Here is a 24,960-nt window from a genome sequence, read left to right as displayed (position 1 = left end):
TGAGTGATGGCCAAATGGCATAGGCAAGATGCAGTAGATGGTATAGAGTACAGTATATACATACGAAATGAGTAATGTAGGGTATGAAAACATTATATAAAGTGGCATTGTTTAAAGTGGCTAGTGACACATTTAATTACATCAAGATGGCAAGATGCAGTAGATGGTATAGCGTACAGTATATACATATGAGATGAGTAATATAGGGTATGTGAACATTATATAAAGTGGCATTGTTTAAAGTGGCTAGTGATACATTTATTACATCAATTTTTCCATTATTAAAGTGGCTAGAGTTGAGTCACTATGTTGTCAGCAGCCACTCAATGTTAGTAATGGCTGTTTAACAGTCTGATGGCCTTGAGATAGAAGCTGTTTTTCAGTCTCTCGGTCCCCGCTTTGATGCACCTGTACTGACCTCGCCTTCTGGATGATAGCGGGGTGAACAGGCAGTGGCTCGGGTGGTTGTTGTCCTTGAGGATCTTTTTGGCCTTCCTGTGACATCGGGTGGTGTAGGTGTCCTGGAGGGCAGGTAGTTTGCCCCCGGTGATGCGTTGTGCAGACCTCACTACCCTCTGGAGAGCCTTACGGTTATGTGTGGAGCAGCTGCCTTACCAGACGGTGATACAGCCCGACAGGATGCTCTCGATTGTGCATCTGTAAAAGTTTGTGAGTGTTTTTGGTGACAAGCCGAATTTCTTCAGCCTCCTGAGGTTGAAGAGGCGCTGCTGCGCCTTCTTCACCACGCTGTCTGTGTGGGTGGACCATTTCAGTTTGTCCGTGACGTGTACGCCGAGGAACTTAAAACTTTCCACCCTCTCCACTACTGTCCCGTCAATGTGGATAGGGGGCTGCTCCCTCTGCTGTTTCCTGAAGTCCACGATCATCTCCTTTGTTTTGTTGACATTGAGTGTGAGGTTATTTTCCTGACACCACACTCCGAGGGCCCTCACCTCTTCCCTGTAGGCCGTCTCGTCGTTGTTGGTAATCAAGCCTACCACTGTAGTGTCATCTGCAAACTTGATGATTGAGTTGGAAGAGTGCATGGCCACGCAGTCGTGGGTGAACAGGGAGTACAGGAGAAGGCTGAGAATGCACCCTTGTGGGGATCAGTGTTGAGGATCAGCGGGGTGGAGATGTTGTTACCTATCCTCACCACCTGGGGGCGGCCCGTCAGGAAGTCCAGGACCCAGTTGCACAGGGCGGGGTCGAGACCCAAGGTCTCGAGCTTAATGACGAGTTTGGAGGGTACTATGGTGTGAAATGCTGAGCTGTAATCGTTGAACAGCATTCTTACATAGGTATTCCTCTTGTCCAGATGGGTTAACCTGTGTGCAGTGTGATTCCGATTGTGTCGTCTGTGGACCTATTGGGGCAATAAGCAAATTGGAGTGGGTCTAGGGTGTCAGGTAGGGTGTAGGTGATATGGTCCTTGACTAGTCTCACAAAGCACTTCCTGATGACGGAAGTGAGTGCTACAGGGCGGTAGTCATTTAGCTCAGTTACCTTAGCTTTCTTGGGAACAGGAACAATGGTGTCCCTCTTGAAGCATGTGGGAACAGCAGACTGGGATAAGGATTGATTGAATATGTCCGTAAACACACCAGCCAGCTGGTCTGCGCATGCTCTGAGGACGCGGCCGGGGATGTCGTCTGGGCCTGCAGCCTTGCGAGGGTTAACACATTCAAATGTTTTACTCACATTGGCTGCAGTGAAGGAGAGCCCACAGGTTTTGGTAGCGGGCCATGTCAGTGGCCCTCAAGCGAGAAAATAAGTTGTTTAGTCTGTCTGGGAGCAAGACATCGTGGTCCGCGACGGGGCTGGTTTTTCTCGTCATTTTCGGTGATCAGGCCTACCACTGTTGTGTCATCTGCAAACTTAATGATGGTGTTGGAGTCATGCCGTGCAGTCATGAGTGAACAGGGAGTACAGGAGGAGGCTGAGCATGCACCCCTGAGGGGCCCCCATGTTGATGATCAGCATGGTGGATGTGTTGTTACCTACCCTTACCACCAGGGTTGGCCCGTCAGGAAGTCCAGGATCCAGTTGCAGAGGGAGGTGTTTAGTCCCACGGTCCTTAGCTTAGTGATGAGCTTTGAGGACACTATGGTGTTGAACGCTGAGCTGTAGTCAATGAATAGCATTCTCACGTAGGTGTTCCTTATGTCCAGGTGGGAAAGGGCAGTGTTGAGTGCAATAGAGATTGCATCATCTCTGGATCTGTTGGGGCGGTTTGCAAATTGGAGTGGGTCTAGGGTTTCTGGGATAATGGTGTTGATTTGAGCCATGACCAGCCTTTCAAAGCACTTGGCTACATACGTGAGTGCTCTGGGTCGGTAGTCATTTAGGCAGGTTACCTTAGTGTCATTGGGAACAGGGACTATGGTGGTTTGCTTGAAACATGTTGGTATTACAGACTCAGTCAGGGAGAGGTTGAAAATATCAGTGAAGACACTTGCCAGTTGGTCAGCGCATGCTCAGAGTACACGTCCTGGTAATCCGTCATTCAACCCAACCCCTCTGAATCAGATAGGTGTGGGGGCTGCCTTAAAGGAAAACTTCACCCCAAAACAATTTTTTGGTATTTGTTTCATTAGTCCATTGTTGACATAGTCCCAGAATGTTTCGCTTGTCAGCAAACAAGTTTTCAAGATATGTAACTTTCAAATGTATTTATAAAGCCCTTTTTACATCAGCAGATGTCGCAATGTGCGATAGAGAAACCCAGCCTAAAATCCCAAACAGCAAGCAATGCAGATGTAGAAGCACTGTGGCTAGGAAAAACTCCCTAGAAATGCAGGAACCTAGGAAAAAACCTAGAGATGAACCAGGCTCCCTGTATGAGCATTTTGCATCATGTGTTGCAAATTGCATCATACCGGGATGATTTCTGTGGTGGCTAATTTCTGCATTACCAAATGAGGAGAGTTACAAACTTCACACACCAGTCAGAGTTATACTTATAACTACATCTTTAATAATTAAGAGCTTTTTGCAAAAGCTCTTTGACTTTCAATGGTGTGCTAGCTCTAATGAACCATTGAAAAGTGATTACACAAAAGTACAAGGAGCTTTAATAGCCAAGATACACCCCTCTCAACGTACATGACGAACCACAGATACATAGAATGGGTCACAAGGTTAAGTTTTGTATGAAAGATATCTATAAAACATAGCAGACAGTAACTGCTGTATCAACAGTGTTCATTGTATAGACCAGTGTCTGGTCCTCCTACTCCAAACTGGAACCGTCTCTCCCTGGTACGGTATAGAACAGTACCATTAGCTCATGTTCTCTGGAATGCTCTTTAGGCGTTATTATCAAAAGACATCGTAAATCTCCTCTGTCCGTGCAATCTCATAGATGCCGATCCTCAGTAAAACACACACACACACACACATACACATATGTAGACAATGTTCCATTCTGTCCTCTTCCCTTTCTGATATTCTGCATAGCACCAGGGACATGTAAAAGACAAGCCTGACCTCTCCCCTCTCTGGGCCCCATGTGACTGATCCCCAGCTGAGGGAAAAGTGCAACTGAAAGACACCAGAGTCCAAAGGGATACATTCTAATGACAATTATCTCACATAAACATATTATCCTGTTAGGGCTAGGGGGCAGTATTTTCACCGCCGGATAAAAAACGTACCCGATTTAATCTGGTTACCACTCCTACCCAGTAACTAGAATATGCATATACTTATTACATATGGATAGAAAACACCCTAAAGTTTCTAAAACTGGTGTCTGAGTATAACAGAACTCATTTGGCAGGCAAAAAACTGAGAAGGTTTCATGCAGGAAGTGGCCTGTCTGACAAGGTGTCGTTCTTCTTGTCTCTGTTTATTGAAGAGTGAGGATCTTAGCTGTCCCGTGACACTTCCTACGGCTGCCATAGGGTCTCAGAAGGCGGTAAAAAGCTGAATCGTGGCTTTGCAGGCTCTGGCTGAAAAAAAGTAGCGCGTTTGGGTAGTGGCTGGTTACAGTACTGTGAGACTCAGGCTCGTGCCCGCGTCGACCGAAAGCTTTGTTTACTTTCCTCTGTTTAGCTAAATGGACATTCCCGGTCGGAATATTATCGCTTTTTTACGAGAAAAATGGCATAGAAATTGATTTTAAACAGCGGTTGACATGCTTCGAAGTACGGTAATGGAATATTTAGATTTTTTTTGTCACGAATTGCGCCATGCGCACGACCCTGATTTACCATTTCAGATAGTGTCTGGGACGCACGAACAAAACGCCGCTATTCGGATATAACGATGGATTATTTTGGACCAAACCAACATTTGTTATTGAAGTAGCAGTCCTGGGAGTGCATTCTGACGAAGACAACAAAAGGTAATCAAACTTTTATAATAGTAAACCTGATATTGGTGAGTGCTAAACTTGCCGGGTGTCTAAATAGCTAGCCCGTGATATGTACTTAGAATATTGCAAAATGTGCTTTCACCAAAAAGCTATTTTAAAATAGGACATATCGAGTGCATAGAGGAGTTCTGTATCTATAATTCTTAAAATAATTGTTATGCTTTTTGTGAACGTTTATCGTGAGTAATTTAGTAAATTGTTAGTGAATTCGCCGGAAGTTTGCGGGGGGTATGCTAGTTCTGAACGTCACATGCTAATGTAAAAAGCTGGTTTTTGATATAAATATGAACTTGATTGAACAAAACATGCATGTATTGTATAACATAATGTCCTAGGGTTGTCATCTGATGAAGATCAAAGGTTAGTGCTGCATTTAGCTGTCTTCTCGGTTTTTGTGACATTATATGCTAGCTTGAAAAATGGGTGTCTGATTATTTCTGGCTTGGTACTCTGCTGACATAATCTAATGTTTTGCTTTCGTTGTAAAGCCTTTTTGAAATCGGACAGTGTGGTTAGATTAACGAGAGTCTTGTCTTTAAATAGCTGTAAAATAGTCATATGTTTGAGAAATTGAAGTAATAGCATTTCAAAGGTTTTGAAAATCGCGCCACAGGATTCAACTGGCTGTTACGTAGGTGGGACGAATTCGTCCCGCCTAGCCCAGAGAGGTTAACCAAATAAAACATCTTAATTATCAATGTTACCCAACTAATTCTGATTCATCCGCCACACAAGTTAGCCAATTGGAGGATGCATGCCAGCAAAGCCACTACACAATACAACACTTAACAATACATTAATTGCACCATAACAGTAACAAACGATGCCCACAAACTGTTAGGGCCTACAAAAAGCTGTCCCAACAGCAGAGCTTTCTTTTTAGCACCATGGAGTGATCCTTACCACCGCTACACCTGGCTATCATCGGAGCCTTGTCTGGCAGCGAAACCGTTCATTCAGCCTCTGTCATAAGCGTCGTAAGGGACAGACCAAAGCGCAGCGGGTATAGTGCTCATCTCCTTACTTTATTTAGAGAGAAGACTCAAACAAAATAAACAACAAGAGTTCTGTAAGGCACACAGGCTATACAGAAAACAACTACCCACAAACCCAAAGGAAAAAAGGGCTGCCTAAGTATGGCTTCCAATCAGAGACAACAAAAGACACCTGCCTCTGATTGGAAACCTGTCACGGTTGTTGTCGGTGAAGGAGGACCAATACGCAGCAGGTACGTGTATGCTCATCTTGATTTTTATTAACTACAAAAATTAACATACAAAATAACAAAACCGAAAAACGAACAACTAACAAACAGTCTGGCAAAGCAAAGCTCAACACAGAACAATCACCCACAAATCACACACACAAACACACCCTAATATATGGGACTCTCAATCAAAGGCAGATAGACAACACCTGCCTTCAACTGAGAGTCCCAACCCCAATTAAGCAAACATAGAAACACACACACCAGACTAACCATAGAATACAAACACATAGACCATCAACCAAAAACCCGGAAATACTAAATCAAACACCCTTTACACAAACACACCACCCCGAACCACATAAAACAAATACCCTCTGCCACGTCCTGACCAAACTACAAAAACAATTAACCTTATACTGGCCAGGACGTGACAGTACCCCTCTCAAAGGTGCTACCCCAGAAGCACCTTAAAAAATAACACCAAGCAACACCAAAAAAAATTCCCCTTTTTCTAAAGGGAGGGAAGGGAGGGTGGCTGCCGTCAACAACGGCACTGTGCTACACCCCCCTCCCCAACCCACCTATTTCTGGAGGTGGCTCTGGTTCCGGCCGTTCCAGGCTGTCGGGCCACTCTGGCATCGCCGCGGGGCAGTCGGGCCAGTCTGGCATCGCCGGGGGGCAGTCGGGCCAGTCTGGCCACTCGGGACAGTCTGGGCAGTCCGGCAACTCGGGACAGTCTGGCCTCTCCGGCAGTTCGGGGCAGTCTGGCCACTCCGGCAGTTCGGGGCAGTCTGGCCACTCCGGCAGTTCGGCGCAGTCTGGCCACTCCGGCAGTTCGGCGCAGTCTGGCCACTCCGGCAGTTCGGCGCAGTCTGGCCACTCCGGCAGTTCGGCGCAGTCTGGCCACTCCGGCAGTTCGGCGCAGTCTGGCCACTCCGGCAGTTCGGCGCAGTCTGGCCACTCCGGCAGTTCGGCGCAGTCTGGCCACTCCGGCAGTTCGGCGCAGTCTGGCCACTCCGGCAGTTCGGCGCAGTCTGGGCAGCTCCGGCGACTGTTGACTGGCGGGCAGCTCCGGCGACTGTTGACTGGCGGGCAGCTCCGGCGACTGTTGACTGGCGGGCAGCTCTGGTGACGACTGTTGACTGGCGGGCAGCTCTGGTGACGACTGTTGACTGGCGGGCAGCTCTGGTGACGACTGTTGACTGGCGGGCAGCTCTGGTGACGACTGTTGACTGGCGGGCAGCTCTGGTGACGACTGTTGACTGGCGGGCAGCTCTGGTGACGACTGTTGACTGGCGGGCAGCTCTGGTGACGACTGTTGATTGGCGGGCAGCTCTGGTGACGACTGTTGACTGGCGGGCAGCTCTGGTGACGACTGTTGACTGGCGGGCAGCTCTGGTGACGACTGTTGACTGGCGGGCAGCTCTGGTGACGACTGTTGACTGGCGGGCAGCTCTGGTGACGACTGTTGACTGGCGGGCAGCTCTGGTGACGACTGTTGACTGGCGGGCAGCTCTGGTGACGACTGTTGACTGGCGGGCAGCTCTGGTGACGACTGTTGACTGGCGGGCAGCTCTGGTGACGACTGTTGACTGGCGGGCAGCTCTGGTGACGACTGTTGACTGGCGGGCAGCTCTGGTGACGACTGTTGACTGGCGGGCAGCTCTGGTGATGACTGTTGACTGGCGGGCAGCTCTGGTGACGACTGTTGACTGGCGGGCAGCTCTGGTGACGACTGTTGACTGGCGGGCAGCTCTGGTGACTGTTGACTGGCGTGGCTGGGTTGACGCACTTGTAGCCTGGTGCGTGGTGCTGGTACTGGGCTTACCAGATTATGTACACGCACCTCCAGGCTAGTGCGGGAGCGGGAACAGGACGAGTCGGACTGGGTTGACGCACTTCCGGGTCCGCACGAGAGACAGGAGCTGGAAACCCAGGGCTATGGAGGCGCACAGTCGGTCTCGATCTTACCTCCTGCACAACCCGTCTTGGCTGGATGGAACTAGTAGCCCTGTACGAGCGGGGTGCTCGTACAGGGCAGACTGGGCTGTGCAGGGGCCTGATGGTAGCCGTGCGTAGAGCGGGAGTTGGGTAGCCTGGTCCTCGGAGGCGTACCGGCGACCAGATGCGCTGCGCGGGCATCCTCCTACCAGGCTGGATGCCCGCTCTAGCACGGCACCTGCGAGGGGCTGGAATAACGCGCACCGGACTGTGCGTGCGTATGGGTGAGATAGTGCGCTCCTCAGCGAAACATAGCGCTCCTCAGCGAAACATAGCGCTCTCCACCCCATACGCTCCTCCATATAACCACGGGTAGCTGGCTTCCGGCTCTTCTTACGCCTAGCCAAACTACCCGTGTGCCCCCCCAAAAATGTTTCTTGGGGGTGCCTCTCGTGCTTCTCCTTCAGCGCGTACTTGGCCTCGTACCACCGCCTCTCTGCCTTGGCTGCCTCAATTTCCCACTGCGGGCGTCGATAATCCCCAGCCTGGTGCCAAGGTCCGGCCCCGTCCAGAACTTCCTCCCAGGTCCATTTCTCCCGCCAGTCCAACTCGAATTCCCTCTGCTCCTTCTTCTGCTACTTGGTCCTTGAGTGGTGGGTGATTCTGTCACGGTTGTTGTCGGTGAATGAGGACCAAAACGCAGCAGGTACGTGAATGCTCATCTTGATTTTTAATTATCTTCAAAAATGAACATACAAAATAACAAAACCGAAAAACGAACAACTAACAAACAGTCTGGCAAAGCAAAGCTCAACACAGAACAATCACCCACAAATCACACACACAAACACACCCTAATATATGGGACTCTCAATCAAAGGCAGATAGACAACACCTGCCTTCAACTGAGAGTCCCAACCCCAATTAACCAAACATAGAAACACACACACCAGACTAACCATAGAATACAAACACATAGACCATCAACCAAAAACCCGGAAATACTAAATCAAACACCCTTTACACAAACACACCACCCCGAACCACATAAAACAAATACCCTCTGCCACGTCCTGACCAAACTACAAAAACAATTAACCTTATACTGGCCAGGACGTGACAAAACCATACTCGGCCACACATAGAAAACGAACATAGAAAATGACAACTAGAACAAATTCCCTCTAAATAAACCAACCCCAAAACACACAAAAACAACACCCCCTGCCACGCCCTGACCATACTACAATGACAAATGACTCCTTTACTGGTCAGGACGTGACAGCCTCATTTACTGCCTGATTTAAAAACATGGCTGATAGGATGACTTGCTTAAACAAATGTGGTTTCTACTGACAATTGAGATGTACAAACTATGGCATAAGGGAACGACGAGCAGATGAGGCAATCCGAGCTAGGACGGACGAAGTCAATATTTTTGTTTTTATTTTATTTCACCTTTATTTAACCAGGAAGGCCAGTTGAGAACAAGTTCTCATTTACAACTGCGACCTGGCCAAGATAAAGCAAAGCAGTGTGACAAAAACAACAACACAGAGTTACACATGGGATAAACAGTCAATAACACAATAGAAAATCTGTATACAATGTGTGCAAAGGAAGTAAGGAGGTAAGGCAATAAATAGGCCATAGGTGCAAAGTAATTACAATTTAGCAATTGACACTGGAGTGATAGATGTGCAGATGAGGAAGTGCAAGAAGAAATACTGATGTGCAAAAGAGAAGAAAAAAACAAAAAACAAATATGGGGGTGAGGTAGGTAGTTGGTTGGATGGGATATTTACAGATGGGCTGTGTACAGCTGCAGCGATCGGTAAGCTGCTCTGACAGCCGATGCTTGAAGTTAGTGAGGGAGATATAAGTCTCCAACTTCAATGATTTTTGCAATTTGTTCCGGTCATTGGCAGCAGAGAACTGTAAGGAAAGGCGGCCAAATGAGGTGTTGGCTTTGGGGATGTACAGTGAGATATACCTGCTGGAGCGCTACGGGTGGGTGTTGCTATGGTGACCAGTGAGCTGAGATAAGGCGGAGCTTTATGATAATCCTTGGTTGGGGTCTGAGTAGATTATTTGTTGCGATTGCGAACATATTAAGATGGTGGTCCGATAGTCTAGGATTATGAGGATTTGTTTTTAGATCCACAATATTTATTTCATAGGACAAAACTAGATCCTTGGTATGACTGTGGCAATGCATAGGTCCGGATTCATGTTGGACAAACACCACTGAGTCGATGATGGCGCTGAAAGCCTTTTGGAGTGGGTCTATGGACTTCTCCAAAAACGTGACTACAAGGTCCGACAGGAATTCAGGGAACTCAGTGAGGAACGCTGTATACGGCCCAGGAGGCCTGTAAACAATATAGACTTCATAGACTTCTGCAGAGACTTCATAACTACAAGCTCAAATGTATTTTTTTATTTTCTTTGTAAATTGAAATTTGCTGTCGTAAACGTGAGCAACACCTCTGCCTTTGAGGGATGTGCGGGGATGTGGTCACTAGTATATCCAGGAGGAGAGGCCTCATTTAATATAGTAAATTCATCAGGCTTGAGCCATGTTTCAGTCAAGCCAATCACATCAAGGTTACAGTATGATCAGTGATTAGTTCATTGACTATGACTGCCTTGGAAGTGAGGGATCTAACATTATGTAGTCCTATTTTGAGATGTGAGATATTATCACAATCTCTTTCGATAGTGACAGGAATGGATGAGGTCTTTATTCCAGTGTGATTGCTAAGTCGAACACGCAATTGTCACACCCTGATCTGTTTCAACAGTCTTTGTAATTGTCTACCACCCCACCCTCCAGGTGTCTCCCATCTTCCCCATTATCTCCTGTGTATTTATACCTGTGTTCTCTGTTTGTCTTTTGCCAGGTCATTTTGTTTGTAAAACCTACCAGCGTTGTTTCCCTGCTCCTGCCTGTTTCTTGCTCCTGTTTTCTAGTCCTTCCCGGTTTTGACCTTTTCTGCCTGCCCTGACCCTGACACTGCCTGCCGTTTTGTACCTTACCACACTGTTCTGGATTATTGACCCCTGCCTGCCCTGACCCTGAGATTGCCTGCTGTTCTGGACCGTTTACACCCTCTCTGGATTATTGACCCTTGCCTGCCTTTGTCACGGTCGTCACCGGACCCTGGATCGTCGCCGAAGGACCCGGACTGTGGATCATCACCGGAGGTTCTGGACTGCGGACCACCGCTGGAGACTCTGGACTGCGGGCCGTCTCAGGAGGTTCCGGACTGCGGGCCGTCTCAGGAGGTTCCGGACTGTAAAACATTGCCGGAAGCTCTGGACTGGGCACTGTCGCCAGAAGCTCTGGACTGGGAACTGTGGCCGGAAGCTCTGGACTGGGAACTGTCGCCGGAAGCTCTGGACTGGGAACTGTCGCCGGAAGCTCTGGATTATTGACCCTTGCCTGCCTTTGTCACGGTTGTCGTAGGATGAAGGAGCGGACCAAAGCACAGCGTGTGTATCGTTCCACATTTTCTTTATTAAACTGTGAAACTATGCAATACATACAAATAAACTGAATAACAAAAAACAAACCGTGACGCAGAGGTGAAACATTCACTAACTCAAAGACAATCTCCCACAAACCCAGGTGAGAAAAACACCTACTTAAGTATGATCTCTAATTAGTGACAACGATGATTAGCTGCCTCTAATTGGAGATCATCCCAAACAAAACCCAACATAGAAATACAAAACTAGAACATAATAACATAGAAAATCTAAACTAGAAAAAAAAACTGTCACGCCCTGACCTACTCTACCATAGACAATAACAGCTTTCTATGGTCAGGACGTGACAGTACCCCCCACCCCAAGGTGCGGACTCCGAACGCACCTAAGACAAAAAAAATAGAAAAAAAAGGGAGGGTTAGGGCGGGTGACTAATGTCTATGGCGGCTCTGGTGCAGTACGAAGAACCTTCTTATCCCGCGGATCCTCCAGCAGAGGAGGCGGCTCCGGTTCGGGGCGTAACCCCCACTCTGCCCGCTGACCCTTCCGCTTTTGTGTCACCGGACCCTGGATCGTCGCCGAAGGACCCGGACTGTGGATCAACACCGGAGGTTCTGGACTGCGGACCACCGCTGGAGACTCTGGACTGCGGGCCGTCTCAGGAGATTCCGGACTGCGGGCCGTCTCAGGAGGTTCCGGACTGCGGGCCGTCTCAGGAGGTTCCGGACTGCGGGCTGTCTCAGGAGGTTCTGGACTGCGGGTCGTCTCAGGAGGTTCCGGACTGCGGGACGTCTCTGGAGGTTCCGGACTGCGGGTCATCTCAGGAGGTTCCGGACTGTAAAACATTGCCGGAAGCTCTGGACTGGGCACTGTCGCCAGAAGCTCTGGACTGGGAACTGTGGCCGGAAGCTCTGGACTGGGAACTGTCGCCGGAAGCTCTGGACTGGGAACTGTCGCCGGAAGCTCTGGACTGGGAACTGTCGCCGGAAGCTCTGGATTATTGACCCTTGCCTGCCTTTGTCACGGTTGTCGTAGGATGAAGGAGCGGACCAAAGCACAGCGTGTGTATCGTTCCACATTTTCTTTATTAAACTGTGAAACTATGCAATACATACAAATAAACTGAATAACAAAAAACAACAAACCGTGATGCAGAGGTGAAACATTCACTAACTCAAAGACAATCTCCCCCAAACTCAGGTGGGAAAAACACCTACTTAAGTATGATCTCCAATTAGTGACAACGCTGACCAGATGCCTCTAATTGGAGATCATCCCAAACAAAACCCAACATAGAAATACAAAACTAGAACATAACAACATAGAAAATCTAAACTAGAAAAAAAAACCTGTCACGCCCTGACCTACTCTACCATAGAAAATTACAGCTTTCTATGGTCAGGACGTGACAGCCTTGACCTGTTTGCCTGCCCCTGTTGTTGTAAAAACTTGTGTTACCTCGACACTGTCTGCATCTGGGTCTTACCTAAACGTGATAGCTATGTCTAGTTTTTCCTGACCTAGATCGAGGCACAGACATGGTCTCAATGGGGAGAACTGAGCTGACTATACTGACTGTGCTAGTGGCAGATTCCACTAAGCGGGCAGGCTGGCTAACAGCTTGCTGCCTGGCCTGCACCCCATCTCATTGTGGAGCTAGGAGCGTTAGAGCCATGTCTATGTTGATAAATAAGATGAGAGCACCCCTCAAGCTTGGATGGAGACCATCACTCCTCAGCAGGCCAGGCTTAGGCCTGTTTGTGGGGGAGTCACACTATCTTTTGGGAGGGGCAGAAAACCGTTTTCAACCAGTGATTGAGTTGTGCAAGTCTGCTGTAGAGCTCATCACTCCCCTTAACTGGGAGGGGGCCAGAGACAATTACTCGATGCCAACACATCTTTCTAGCTAAATTACATGCTGAAGTTATGTAGCTGATGGTTTAATCCAAACATCGTTGGTGCCGATGTGAATAACAATATCCCTATACAGTCTACACTCGCCAGTTTAAACCTCAGCCAGCACCATCTTCAGATTAACCTTTATGTCGGTAGCCCTGCCCCCTGGATCATACAATGTATGATCACTGGCGGATTCTTTTTAAGTATAATATTGCGGGTAATGGAGTCGTCAATGACTAGGGTTTTCAATTTGTCAGAGCTAATGGTGGGAGGCACCGGGCTCAGACACTTCCTAACCTCCTGCCAAATGTATGACCATATTAGAGACAAATATTTCCCTCATATTACACAGACCCACAAAGAATTAGAAAACAAATCCAATTTTGGTGAACTGACATATCTATTGGGTGAAATACCACAGTGTGCCATCACAGCAGCAAGATTTGTGGCCTGTTGCCACAAGAAAAGGGCAACAACTGAAGCACAAACACAATTGTAAATACAACCCATATTTATGTTTACTTATTTTCCCTTTTTGTACTTCAACTATCTGCACATTGTTACACTGTATATAGCCATAATATGACATTAGAAATGTACTTATTTTTTTGAAACTTTTGTGAGTGTAATGTTTACTTTTAGTTTCTGATTGTTAATTTCACTTTTGTTTATTATCTATTTCACCTGCTTTGGCAATGTAAACATATGTGTCCCATGCTGTCACGATTGTCGTAGGAAGGAGCGGACCAAAGTGCAGCGTGTGTGTCGTTCCACATTTTATTTTCACTGTGAAACTATGCAATACATACAAAATAAACTGACTGAACAAAAACAACAAACCGTGACGAAGAGTAAACATATACGTACTCCAAATCAATCTCCCACAAACCCAGGTGGGAAAAACACCTACTTAAATATGATCTTCAATTAGAGACAACGATGACCAGCTGCCTCTAATTGGAGATCATCCCAAACAAAACCCAACATAGAAATAGAAAATGAGAACATAACAACATAGAAAAACGAAACTAGAAAACCCCCCTGTCACGCCCTGACCTACTCTACCATACAAAATAACAGCTTTCTATGGTCAGGACGTGACAGTACCCCCCCCCCCCACAAAGGTGCGGACTCCGAACACACCTAAAAAACAACAAAAAAATAACAAAAAAAGGGAGGGTTAAGGAGGGTGACAAATGTCTATGGTGCAGTACGCAGAACCTTCTCATCCCGCGGATCCTCCAGCAGAGGAGGCGGCTCTGGTTCGGGGCGTAACCCCCACTCCGCCCACTGATCCCTCTGCTTTTGTGTCACCCGACCCTGGATCGTCGTCGTCGGAGGAACCGGACCGCAGATCATCGCCGGAGGCTCTGGACTGCAGACCGCCGCTGGAGACTCCGGACTGCAGATCGCCGCTGGAGACTCCGGACTGCAGACCGCCGCTGGAGACTCCGAACTGCAGACCGCCGCTGGAGACTCCGGACTGCAGACCGCCGCTGGAGACTCCGGACTGCAGACCGCCGCTGGAGGCTCCGGACTGCAGACAGTCGCTGGAGGCTCCGGACAAGGGAACGTCGCTGGAGGCTCCGGACTAGGGAACGTCGCTGGAGGCTCCGGACTGCAGACCGCCGCTGGAGACTCCGGACTGCAGACCGCCACTGGAGACTCCGGACTGCAGACCGTCGCTGAAGACTCCGGACTGCAGACCGTCGCTGGAGGCTCCGGACAAGGGAACGTCGCTGGAGGCTCCGGACTAGGGAACGTCGCTGGAGGCTCCAGACTAGGGAACGTCGCTGGAGGCTCCAGACTAGGGAACGTCGCTGGAGGCTCCGGACTGTGGGCCGTCTCAGGAGGTTCCGGACTGTGGGCTGTCTCAGGAGGTTCCGGACTGTGGGCCGTCTCAGGAGGTTCCGGACTGTGGGCCGTCTCAGGAGGTTCCGGACTGTGGGCCGTCTCAGGAGGTTCCGGACTGTAAAACGTCGCCAGAAGCTCTGGACTGGGAACTGTCGCCGGAAGCTCTGGACTGGGAACTGTCGCCGGAAGCTCTGGACTGGGAACTGTCGCCAGAAGCTCTGGACTGGGAACTGTCGCCAGAAGCTCTGGACTGGGAACTGTCGCCAGAAGCTCTGGACTGGGAACTGTCGCCGGAAGCTCTGAACTGGGAACTGTCGCCGGAAGCTCTGGACTGGGAATGCGCACTGGAGGCCTGATGCGTGGGGCTGGCACAGGTGGCGCCAGACTGGTAACACCCACCTCAGGGCGAGTGCGGGAAGCAGGAACAGGACACCCCGAACTGGGCAGGCGCACTGGAGGCCTGATGCGTGGCGCTGGCACAGGTGGCGCAAAACTGGTAACACGCACCACAGGGCAAGTGCGGGGAGCAGGAACAGGACACCCCTGGACTGGGAATGCGCACTGGAGGCCTGATGCGTGGGGCTGGCACAGGTGGCGCCAGACTGGTAACACGCACCTCAGGGCGAGTGCGGGAAGCAGGAACAGGACACCCCGGACTGGGCAGGCGCACTGGAGGCCTGATGCGTGGGGCTGGCACAGGTGGCGCCAGACTGGTAACACGCACCTCAGGGCAAGTGCGAGGAGCAGGCACAGGGCGTACCAGGCTGGATAGACTCACTGGAGGCCGGGTACGTGGGGCAGGCACAGGATATACTGGGCTGTGGAGGCGCACTGGAGGTCTCGAGCGTAGAGCTGGCACAACCCGTCCTGGCTGGATGCTCAACCTAGCTCGACAAATGCTGGGCGCGGGCACAGATCGCACTGGGCTGTGAATGCGTACTGGCGACACAGTGCGCATCACCGCATAACACGGTGCTTGCTTCGTCACTTGCTCCCCACGGTAAGCACGGGGAGTTGGCTCAGGTTTCCAACCTGACTGCCAATCTCCCTGTGTGCCCGCCTCTCGCACTTGCCTCGTGGTTGGTATAGTGCCTCGTAATATCGGCGCTCCGCTTTCGCTGCCTCAATTTCCTCTTTAGGACGGCGATACTCCCCAGCCTGCCTCCAGGGTCCTTTCCCGTCCAATATCTCTTCCCAAGTCCACTGGTCCACTCCACGCTGCTTGGTCCTTTGGGGGCGGGAGATTCTGTTACGATTGTCGTAGGAAGGAGCGGACCAAAGTGCAGCGTGTGTGTCGTTCCACATTTTATTTTCACTGTGAAACTATGCAATACATACAAAATAAACTGACTGAACAAAAACAACAAACCGTGACGAAGAGTAAACATATACGTACTCCAAATCAATCTCCCACAAACACAGGTGGGAAAAACACCGACTTAAATATGATCTCCAATTAGAGACAACGATGACCAGCTGCCTCTAATTGGAGATCATCCCAAACAAACCCCAACATAGAAATACAAAACTAGAACATAACGACATAGAAAAACGAAACTAGAAACCCCCCCTGTCACGCCCTGACCTACTCTACCATAGAAAATAACAGCTTTCTATGGTCAGGACGTGACACATGCCAATAAAGCCCATTGAATTGAATTGATAGATTGACTCATCTTTGTATCTATGCCATTATAGCATCTGTGACATCATGGACAGCGCTATTGATGCTATATCCATTTTAAAGTAGTCCATTTTCTTCTCCTTCATTGGCTGATGGCACTCAACTCATAGGAATCCCCACCCAATTGACTACTTTAAAATGGTGGAAGCCCTCAATGGCAATGTCCATGCTAAAATATCCATGATGAGTCCTCCAACTATCTATATGACAACCAGCACAACCCCAATGTAAAGTCATTTTGGGTAAGTTGCCGAAATGCCACGCATATCAGTGCGTTCGTAACAACATAACCATTACAAAACTTCTATTTGATCAAATATGCCTCATGTTTCAAATTGGTAATTACATTTTTATAGACCAAATTCAACTCTCTCATTGAACGCCATACAAAAATTCCTCACTTTGTGCATTTATTTTTGTGGACAGAGTTTGGGTGAAGTAAAACCTCTCTCCTCTTCCTCTCTGGGTGTACTCAATTTAACTCCTTGGTTGTACTTTACGTTTTCCACAAGATGGTGCTAGAACAAAGAAACCAGAGTAGGCAAAAGCCTGATATTGCAATCATATAGCAGCCCATTTAGAGCAGTGTTTTGGAAGTTGATAAAGTCAAGTGTATGGTAAGAGACCAGGCACACAAAAATTAGTATAGCCTATCATTTGTATTTTACTTGAATAGTCCTGCGCATGAAGTCTCGCCAAAATGCCACGAACTTGGATGACCGCCTTGTTATAGCTGCTGAGTATAAAAACATTTTGACAAGGACAGGGGCATAAGATAGTGACCCTTCCCCTGCTCTGTGCCCAAGACCGCGGAACCTTTTAGAAGCCAGGAGTGGGAACCGCAGACATGGTCAAGATAGAGCTTGCACCGTTGAATATCCCGTTCAACCGACGTTTACAGACAGCTGCAGTTCTTCAATGGGTCTTCTGCTTTCTCTTTGGAGGTAACTGGTAGGCTACTGCGCACTTCCTCATCTTCAGCAAATCATAACCATAGTGGCCCAGGGTTGGGGTCAATTAAAATCAGTGCTTGCTCATGTGATGCCCATATTTTTCTTCACTTCCATCCTGTCCTGTCTGTCTAGCGCAGTGTTGTTTTTGTGTGTATGTTGTGATCGTGTTGAATGGATACTGGCATGTGGCTGCACTGTATGCCCTGTGGCTCTACCTGGACTGGGACACACCTCAGGCTGGGGGCCGCAGGTCTGACTGGGTACGCCACTGGACCGTGTGGAAACACTTTGGAGACTATTTCCCCATCCATGTAAGTAGGCGTATGATGTTTTCTGGTTGTGTAGCCTATACATGTAATGATATATGGAGGCCAACTAATATCAAGCCTAATTATTATCAACAGTAATAGGTTATTGCACCATTCTTTGCATAATTTAGACTTCAGCCTTTGTGTAATGACACTCAGAATTACTGATTGAATTCCATGTTGAATTAATAATATCACAGTTTGTATGCGAACACCTAATAACTGAATGATAAATGTAATTGAGGACGTTTGTCTCAAGGCAAGCATGACTGCCTACCCACTCTTTATCCACTGCCCTTTGGTGTATTAATAGCTCATATAGGTCAAAGCCATTGTAAAGTGGTCATTGGCCAATACATCATGGTGATCCCATGGCTAAAGGCCCAGCCCCTGTCACATCCACCCATTCTGTGGTTGAGTTCCTGCCGACTACATTGCAGATGTATGCCAGATCTTACAAGGCCTGGATATGTATTTAACATATCAGCTAACCACATCATATGACATAACCATCTGATGCCCGACTGTACAGTCGATGACGTAGCACACGACCATTGGTTGACGCAATGCAACATCTGCACATCTAGTCAGGCAGGAACTCAACCTATGTCTTATCCATTGTCCTCTCACTGTTTATGTCTTGTCTGTGTCTGTGGCCAGCTGATTAAGACATGTGACCTAGACCCAGAAAGGAACTACCTGATGGCGTTCCATCCTCACGGAATCCTGGTAGCCGGAGCGTTTGGGAATTTCTGTACAGAATACACAGGTTTCCAAGAGCTCTATCCAGGAATGACTCCTTACCTGCATACCCTCGGCATCTGGTTCGGCTTCCCATTCTTCCGGGAGTACCTTATGTCCTCAGGTGAACCTTGTTAGGGATGTATTTATGAACCATAACCATCAGATGCATTCCACCACAATGCTTCTGTTTTTTCTCATTTAAACACTATCAGTGAGCTTTCAAGGTTAGGTAAATACTGGAGTGCATTTTGAAGGACCCGAACATTACATTTCAAGGTCCAAACATTGTGTTGCACACTGTAGTGCAGTATTAGTTTGTCAACAATTCTTTCTTCATATTGTGGAATTTGTAAGTCTTTTCAAATAAACTCTGCCCTGTGAACGTTGTTTTTTCCTGGCCACATTTGTTCTAAGTATACTGTGCTGTACCTCCCCTAAGGGGTTGTTTCTTGTTCCAAGAAGAGTCTTACCCATGTGTTGAGCCAGAAGGGAGGGGGCAACGTGTCAATCATAGTGATTGGCGGGACGGCAGAGTCCCTGGAGGCCAGGCCTGGGAGCCTCATCCTGGAGGCTCTCAACAGGAAGGGCTTTGTCAAGATTGCTCTCAGGTGTGGGTGAGTCTCTGTCTGGGTCCACTTGTACACTTAAAAATGCATCCTTCCTGCCTAATTTCCTGTCAATCTACTCATCATCTATAACCATCTCGTTTTAAATAAAGTACTAGAAATGTTCATGTTGACTGAAATGTCCTCCATAAGGGCCATTACTGAATGTACTGTAGGCCATAAAGTGAACTATGAATCTTAACCCCAGGGCTTTTAATGACCCATGTGTTGAGATGAAAGGAAATGCACTGTAATATTACAGTACACACACACCTGCATGAATAACTGATTTATGTCCTCCGCTCAGAGATTTGAAATAATCACTAATTTGACTGGGCATTTAGTTGTTAAAAATAGAATTAGGATAGACTCAGGTCAGAAGGATTATGGGTAGCCGCTCTACATTCCACTTTAGATAGATTGGTGTGAGCCGAGGATGAGCTGGGAGTGATGAGGGAGATAGTGAGAGCAATAATGACAGGAACATAGATTTTTTAGCAAAAAACCCCCGAAAAGGATCAGATCACATTGAAATACATTGATTTTGCAAACAACCACAAACATCAAATTATGAGGTTGCGGTCAAACGTGGAATTATGCCGCTGGTAAAAATGCGGACTTGTTCTCTCACCCTGTCCTGTGTCCAGGGCTCATCTGGTGCCAGTGTTCTCCTTTGGGGAGAATGATCTGTTTAATCAGCTGAAGAACCCGAAGGGCTCCCTGATCCGTACCATCCAGGAGGGCATGAGGAAGACCCTGGGCTTCAGCCTGCCTCTGTTCCATGCCCGGGGGGTCTTCCAGTACAGCTTGGGCTTCATGCCCTTCAGACAACCCATCTACACCATTGGTGAGTGGGGAATGGGGGACAATGTGGGTGGAAAGTCATGGAAAGAGAGAGTTGACGAGGAATAAGAGACTAAAATATGACCCATTTGTGTCTATGGGGAAACATATTCCTTAAACTATTTACAAACAACATTTAGAAACAATGTGCAGTCACAGTGCTCTGATTGAAGGAATTCTTCTAGTTAGCTAGTCATCACCCAGATGGCAAAATAAAAGCTCACTGAGGGAGAGGGAGAACAGCCGATATATATGAGAAACTGGTAAACTGGTTCATAGCTAACTGTGTTAAGGGTAACTGTAACCGTGGCAGCAGCTGGGGTCAGCCAAGACATCGTGACCAGCTGGAACAGAGCCATCCACAGTGAAGGGTCACTGGGCTACAGCCAATCGAATCACCTTAGAAGCTGTAAACTCATGTGTCCTCAGTTTTGCCCTCTGTTCCACTTCCTTTATCTCTCCCCTCCCTTTCTCTCCTGTTCCTCCTCTGAGTGACTACATTTGAACATTCTGTAATTCCTCTGCCTTTCATTTTCTGCTCTCACTGAACCCCATCTGTATTTTTACTCTTTCTTTCTCCACTGCCTATCTCTCTCTCTCCATCTACCCTTGGCCCATCTTTCCCTCCTTCCCTTCCCTTCCTCCCTCCATCTCTTTCTCAGTGGGAGAGCCCATAGTGGTGGAGAGGAACATGAGTCCCTCATCAGCTGAGGTAGACAGGCTGCATGGCTGTTACCTGGAGGCGCTGACTAAGCTGTTTGAGCAGCACAAGGCTGAGTACAGGATCCTAGAGCACCAGCACCTCATCTTCACCTGACCAGACTAAATGAAGTCAGATAGCACTACACTGTAGGATTGCACCATTCAACCAGCTCCTGACCAATACACACTGATACAGACTTTCAAACAAACATAGTGCAAACATACACAAAAGCACACATGGGAAATGAACACGTGCATGCTTGCACACATGTACAGTGAACACCCATATACACAATCAAACGGCCATCGCTCTCATCCTTTGCTCTCTTATACAGTCAGCAGAGGCCCAGAGTAAGTGAGCTGAGTTGAGCGTTGGAAATCCCGCTCATTGCGCACCACTCTGGCGCTCCATCTCCTTTCCACCAGCTCTCTAAAAACCCCTTCACGTTCATTAAAATCACAATTTAACCAACACCCATCTATTTTTGTGACTACCTAGACCTACCATTTGGTTTTGAAGTATTGAAACCAAACCACATGACTTGAATGAAAAGTATTTTAATGAACATGAAAAGGTGAATATAAGAAGTGTTCATCATTTCAAATAGGCTACATGTCATATTAAACAACATATAAACACTCTAAATAGGTCAGGAGCCAGACAAAGAGTCTAAGAAGGAACAAAAATGTATTATTTAGGCTATTTTATTTCAATTATTTCAAGGCTATAGCCTACAAAGAAATACATTGTGAAGCATTTGCGAGTGCAACACACAAGGCTGGTAGGGAGTCAGGGACATTACCAAGCGCTCAGCATTTAAACAACATTTCGTTGTATCAAATCATTGTAGTCTATTAATTGGGGATATAGGCTGATTTACTTTATTAGTCTCAGTGGCTTTAAATTAATTTTTCGAAAGGAGTTTGGTCAGTCTATGGCTTCAGGCTCATGTGATGGTGCAGGCCAGCAGTGGGGAATATTCTCTCCATGCTTGCAGAGCCACTGGGAATGCTAAACACCCTTTAGGCCACTTATGCCAGGCTGGGCAGGGAGGCAGATTTTTTAAAATATATATAGGCAGGCCTAAATGTTTTTAGGCAAAGTAACCCAATTAAAAAACGGGAAGCTCCTTGAAAGTTGGAATATGCCAGGCACATTGGGCCAAAATCAATTATTGCCTATTGTATAGATAATAGAACAAAAATGAAGGAAACTTTTAAGATATCTGATTTTTAGTTTATAAATACTTTGCTACAATGACACACTTAATTAGCTACCCAGCTCATTCATTTCTTTTAGTTTAGCATGTGCACATAGTAATAAGTACATCATCATGCTTTCGGGATACGTGTCTTTTCAGATTCCACTATGATTCACCTCACTCCCTCTCTTGCTCTTGGTCCTCATCTTTGTAAGCAGTGGCAGAACTAGAGTTTTCTACATGGGGTGGCCAGGGGGTGTCCAAGGCTACTTCAGGGGACCATGACAGTAAATTAGTGTGTAACCCTAACCTGGCATCTAAGGAGCATGAATGAATCCTATGATTGCTGATTAGAGGTAGAAGTGATAATTCACTTAACCCAGAGTTCTTCAATGTGACAGATAGTGTGGTCCAAAAGGGTTTGTTCACTAGAATTATTTAAAATATTATGACTAGTCAGTGTCTCTACCTCGGAGCTGCAGCTCAATTTCTTTCTCTCACACACACACACACACACACACACACACACACACACACACACACACACACACACACACACACACACACACACACACACACACACACACACACACACACACACACACACACACACACACACACACACACACACTGTACTCACATACTGGAGAGACTTGGGTCACTCTGTTTTCATGAATATATAATCTGGGTCTATAAGTGTTCAACATCCAAAATATTTTCCCAAAAATAAAGCTCATGCAATAAGGAAATAAGATAGCATTTGTGTGTTACATAAATTGCATAGTTTATTTACAAAAAAGTACATTTACAAAAACACACACCGCAATTTGACATACCAGGTATCAAGCAGAAACGGACTTTAAAAATAATTTTAGTGCCCATCAATATTACAAACTTACAGTATCATATTAATGCTCATATATATTATGTTAACTAATAGCAAAGGAAAGTTTTGGAATTGGCCTAATCAAGACCAAATTAAATCTGTGACATGATAACCTTTGGATTTATCATTTTACAATGTCAGTGTACTAGCTAGTACACAGTGTAGGTTTTAATCATGACCAGAGGGACCACCTAAGTGCCAAATTATCCTAGGTAGATTTAAAACAGCATAATTATGCGGTTCTGGTGAGAACTGGCAAAATGTTTCACAAACTCATCCATGTTGAGGGAGCGTGCCCTCCTTGACTCAACACTGAGAATTCCGAAGTAACTTAACCTGTCATCAACCATTGTTGTCCTAATGTGGGTTTTAATCAGTTTTAAAGCTGAGAAGCTTCTCTCGCAAGAAGCACTGCTGACTGGTGTAACAACAGAAATCTTACAAAGTTGAAATAGCTCATGGAAGACCTCTTTATAAGGTTCTAGAAACACAACAAAGTCAAGGAGAGTAGACGGTCTGTCCCTTCCACATTTCTCTCTCCAATCAAGAAGCCGCTTGGTTTGATGAACCTCATGTTTGAGGTCCTCTAAATCTGACTGTCTGAGCAAAGGCAAACAAAGGCTCCTCATTCAAGAATGTTGTACTCTTTGGGTTGAGAGACTGGACCCCTTGCATTATCTCGCAATTCTTCTTTGAAAAACGCATCTGCGGCTCAGCTGTGAGACTGTCAAGCACCTGATAAAAGATAGCTCTTTGGAAGCTCTCAACATCCCTTTGGTCACTATTTTTCTGTCCTACAGTGCTCATAACAATGAGTCGTGAAATCTTAAACTTGTTTTAGGCTGCCTTTTACATACTGTTTGTACACTTATTTTGCAGTGCTCTGCAATCTCTTCAACCTCTTTCCATAGTTCTCCAAAGTAAGCCTCACTTCTGTAGTCCTGTAACGTGTCTGTAAGGGCACCTACTAGATCCACAGCCCTTGCTAGGTCAAGAGAGCTTGATTGGAGCATGTCAGAAAGACATTTGGCATCACCAAGCACTTTACAAAAGGTAACCAAAAGCCCTATGAATTGTAAATCTATCTGAGAAAGAAGGCCCCTTGCCTCCACTGATCTATCACCACTATTTTCAAGTGTGATATCCTGTAGCACTCTCAGAACTGCTGGAATCCTGTCTCTCAGATTACGGCATGCTATGTACCTGCATGCCCACTTTACACCCATAAGTTCCCTGGGTTGCTGCTGTGGGTACATCTCTTTCTGAACTGCAAGCCACTTGAGATGAACGTACGAGCCAGATACAAAGTTCTAAAGCTTCTGCAGGAGAGCAAAAAAGTGAACTGCCTCAGGCACTGATTTTACAGCATCGACAAGAACCAAATGAAAACAATGTGCATGACAGTGCACATAAAATACAGATCTTGCACTGTTTTTAATCCGTGCAGACACACCAGAATGCTTTCCGCTCATGACAGACGCACCGTCATAGCCTTGTCCCACAAGATTATTTCTGTAGTCCAAACCATGTTTTTCAAGGCAATCAATTATCATTTTTGTGAGACCTGCTGCATCTAAGCTTTCAGCTGACTGAAAGTGTAAAAAGCTTTCGTGGATGGCCCCTTGTAACCTCACAACTGAAGACATTTGTTCTTTTTTCTTTAAATCTTTGGTTTCATCTGCAATTACACTAAAAACTTCACTTTCTTTTACTTCTCTTATTATTTCACTTTGTACCATCTCAGCTCAGCCCTCAAGAACTTCCTTCTGGGTTTGGTGGCTTGTGTACTTAGCATTGCCACATGCATTCATCCTTTTCTTTATGAGAGGGTCATGCTTTGCTATTTCTTCTAAGATTGTCAAAAAATGACCCTTGTTGTGAGAGTCATCAGACTCTCGATGACCTCTCCTCATTTATGACATCTAACATTGATGAGTTGCTGTCAATAGCCCTTTAAGGCTGATTCCAAGCATACATAGCATTGATATGATGCTCTGCCTTCGAATGGAGCTTAAAACCATAATCTTTAAACAGCGCCTTTTTCCAGTTACAAAAACCTGACTGTGATGGGAAGGCAGATTCAGGTGTATTGGGCAGAGAAAAATGCCTCCAGGTGAAACAATAAGTCGAATCTAGATTTACTTAATATTCAAGCCATGAATTGTCCTTATACCAGGAGCTGTTGAAAACCCTTTTCCTAGTACCATGCTGAGTTCTGGGAAATTATTTCAAACATGGCTGTACAGGACCCCTTGTCTG

General features: G+C 46.9%; 1 protein-coding gene across 1 annotated transcript; it reads left to right on the top strand.

Annotated features, from left to right (window-relative positions):
• The first annotated feature begins 16,431 nt into the window (after positions 1–16,431).
• On the top strand, positions 16,432–22,340 carry LOC106581313 (2-acylglycerol O-acyltransferase 1). The gene is made up of 6 exons (XM_014163281.2): positions 16,432–17,402; positions 17,544–17,722; positions 18,380–18,584; positions 18,903–19,077; positions 19,716–19,915; positions 20,574–22,340. Exons 1-6 carry the CDS (start codon positions 17,306–17,308, stop codon positions 20,726–20,728), a joined length of 1,011 nt encoding a protein of 336 aa, XP_014018756.1. The 5' UTR covers positions 16,432–17,305; the 3' UTR covers positions 20,729–22,340.
• The last annotated feature ends 2,620 nt before the right edge of the window (positions 22,341–24,960 follow it).

The sequence above is a fragment of the Salmo salar genome, chromosome ssa20, assembly GCF_905237065.1.
Source record: "Salmo salar chromosome ssa20, Ssal_v3.1, whole genome shotgun sequence".
In the NCBI taxonomy this organism is placed as follows: Eukaryota; Metazoa; Chordata; class Actinopteri; order Salmoniformes; family Salmonidae; genus Salmo; species Salmo salar.
The sequence above is the reverse complement of the archived record's forward strand: the minus strand, read 5'-3'. Positions and strand labels throughout refer to the sequence as shown.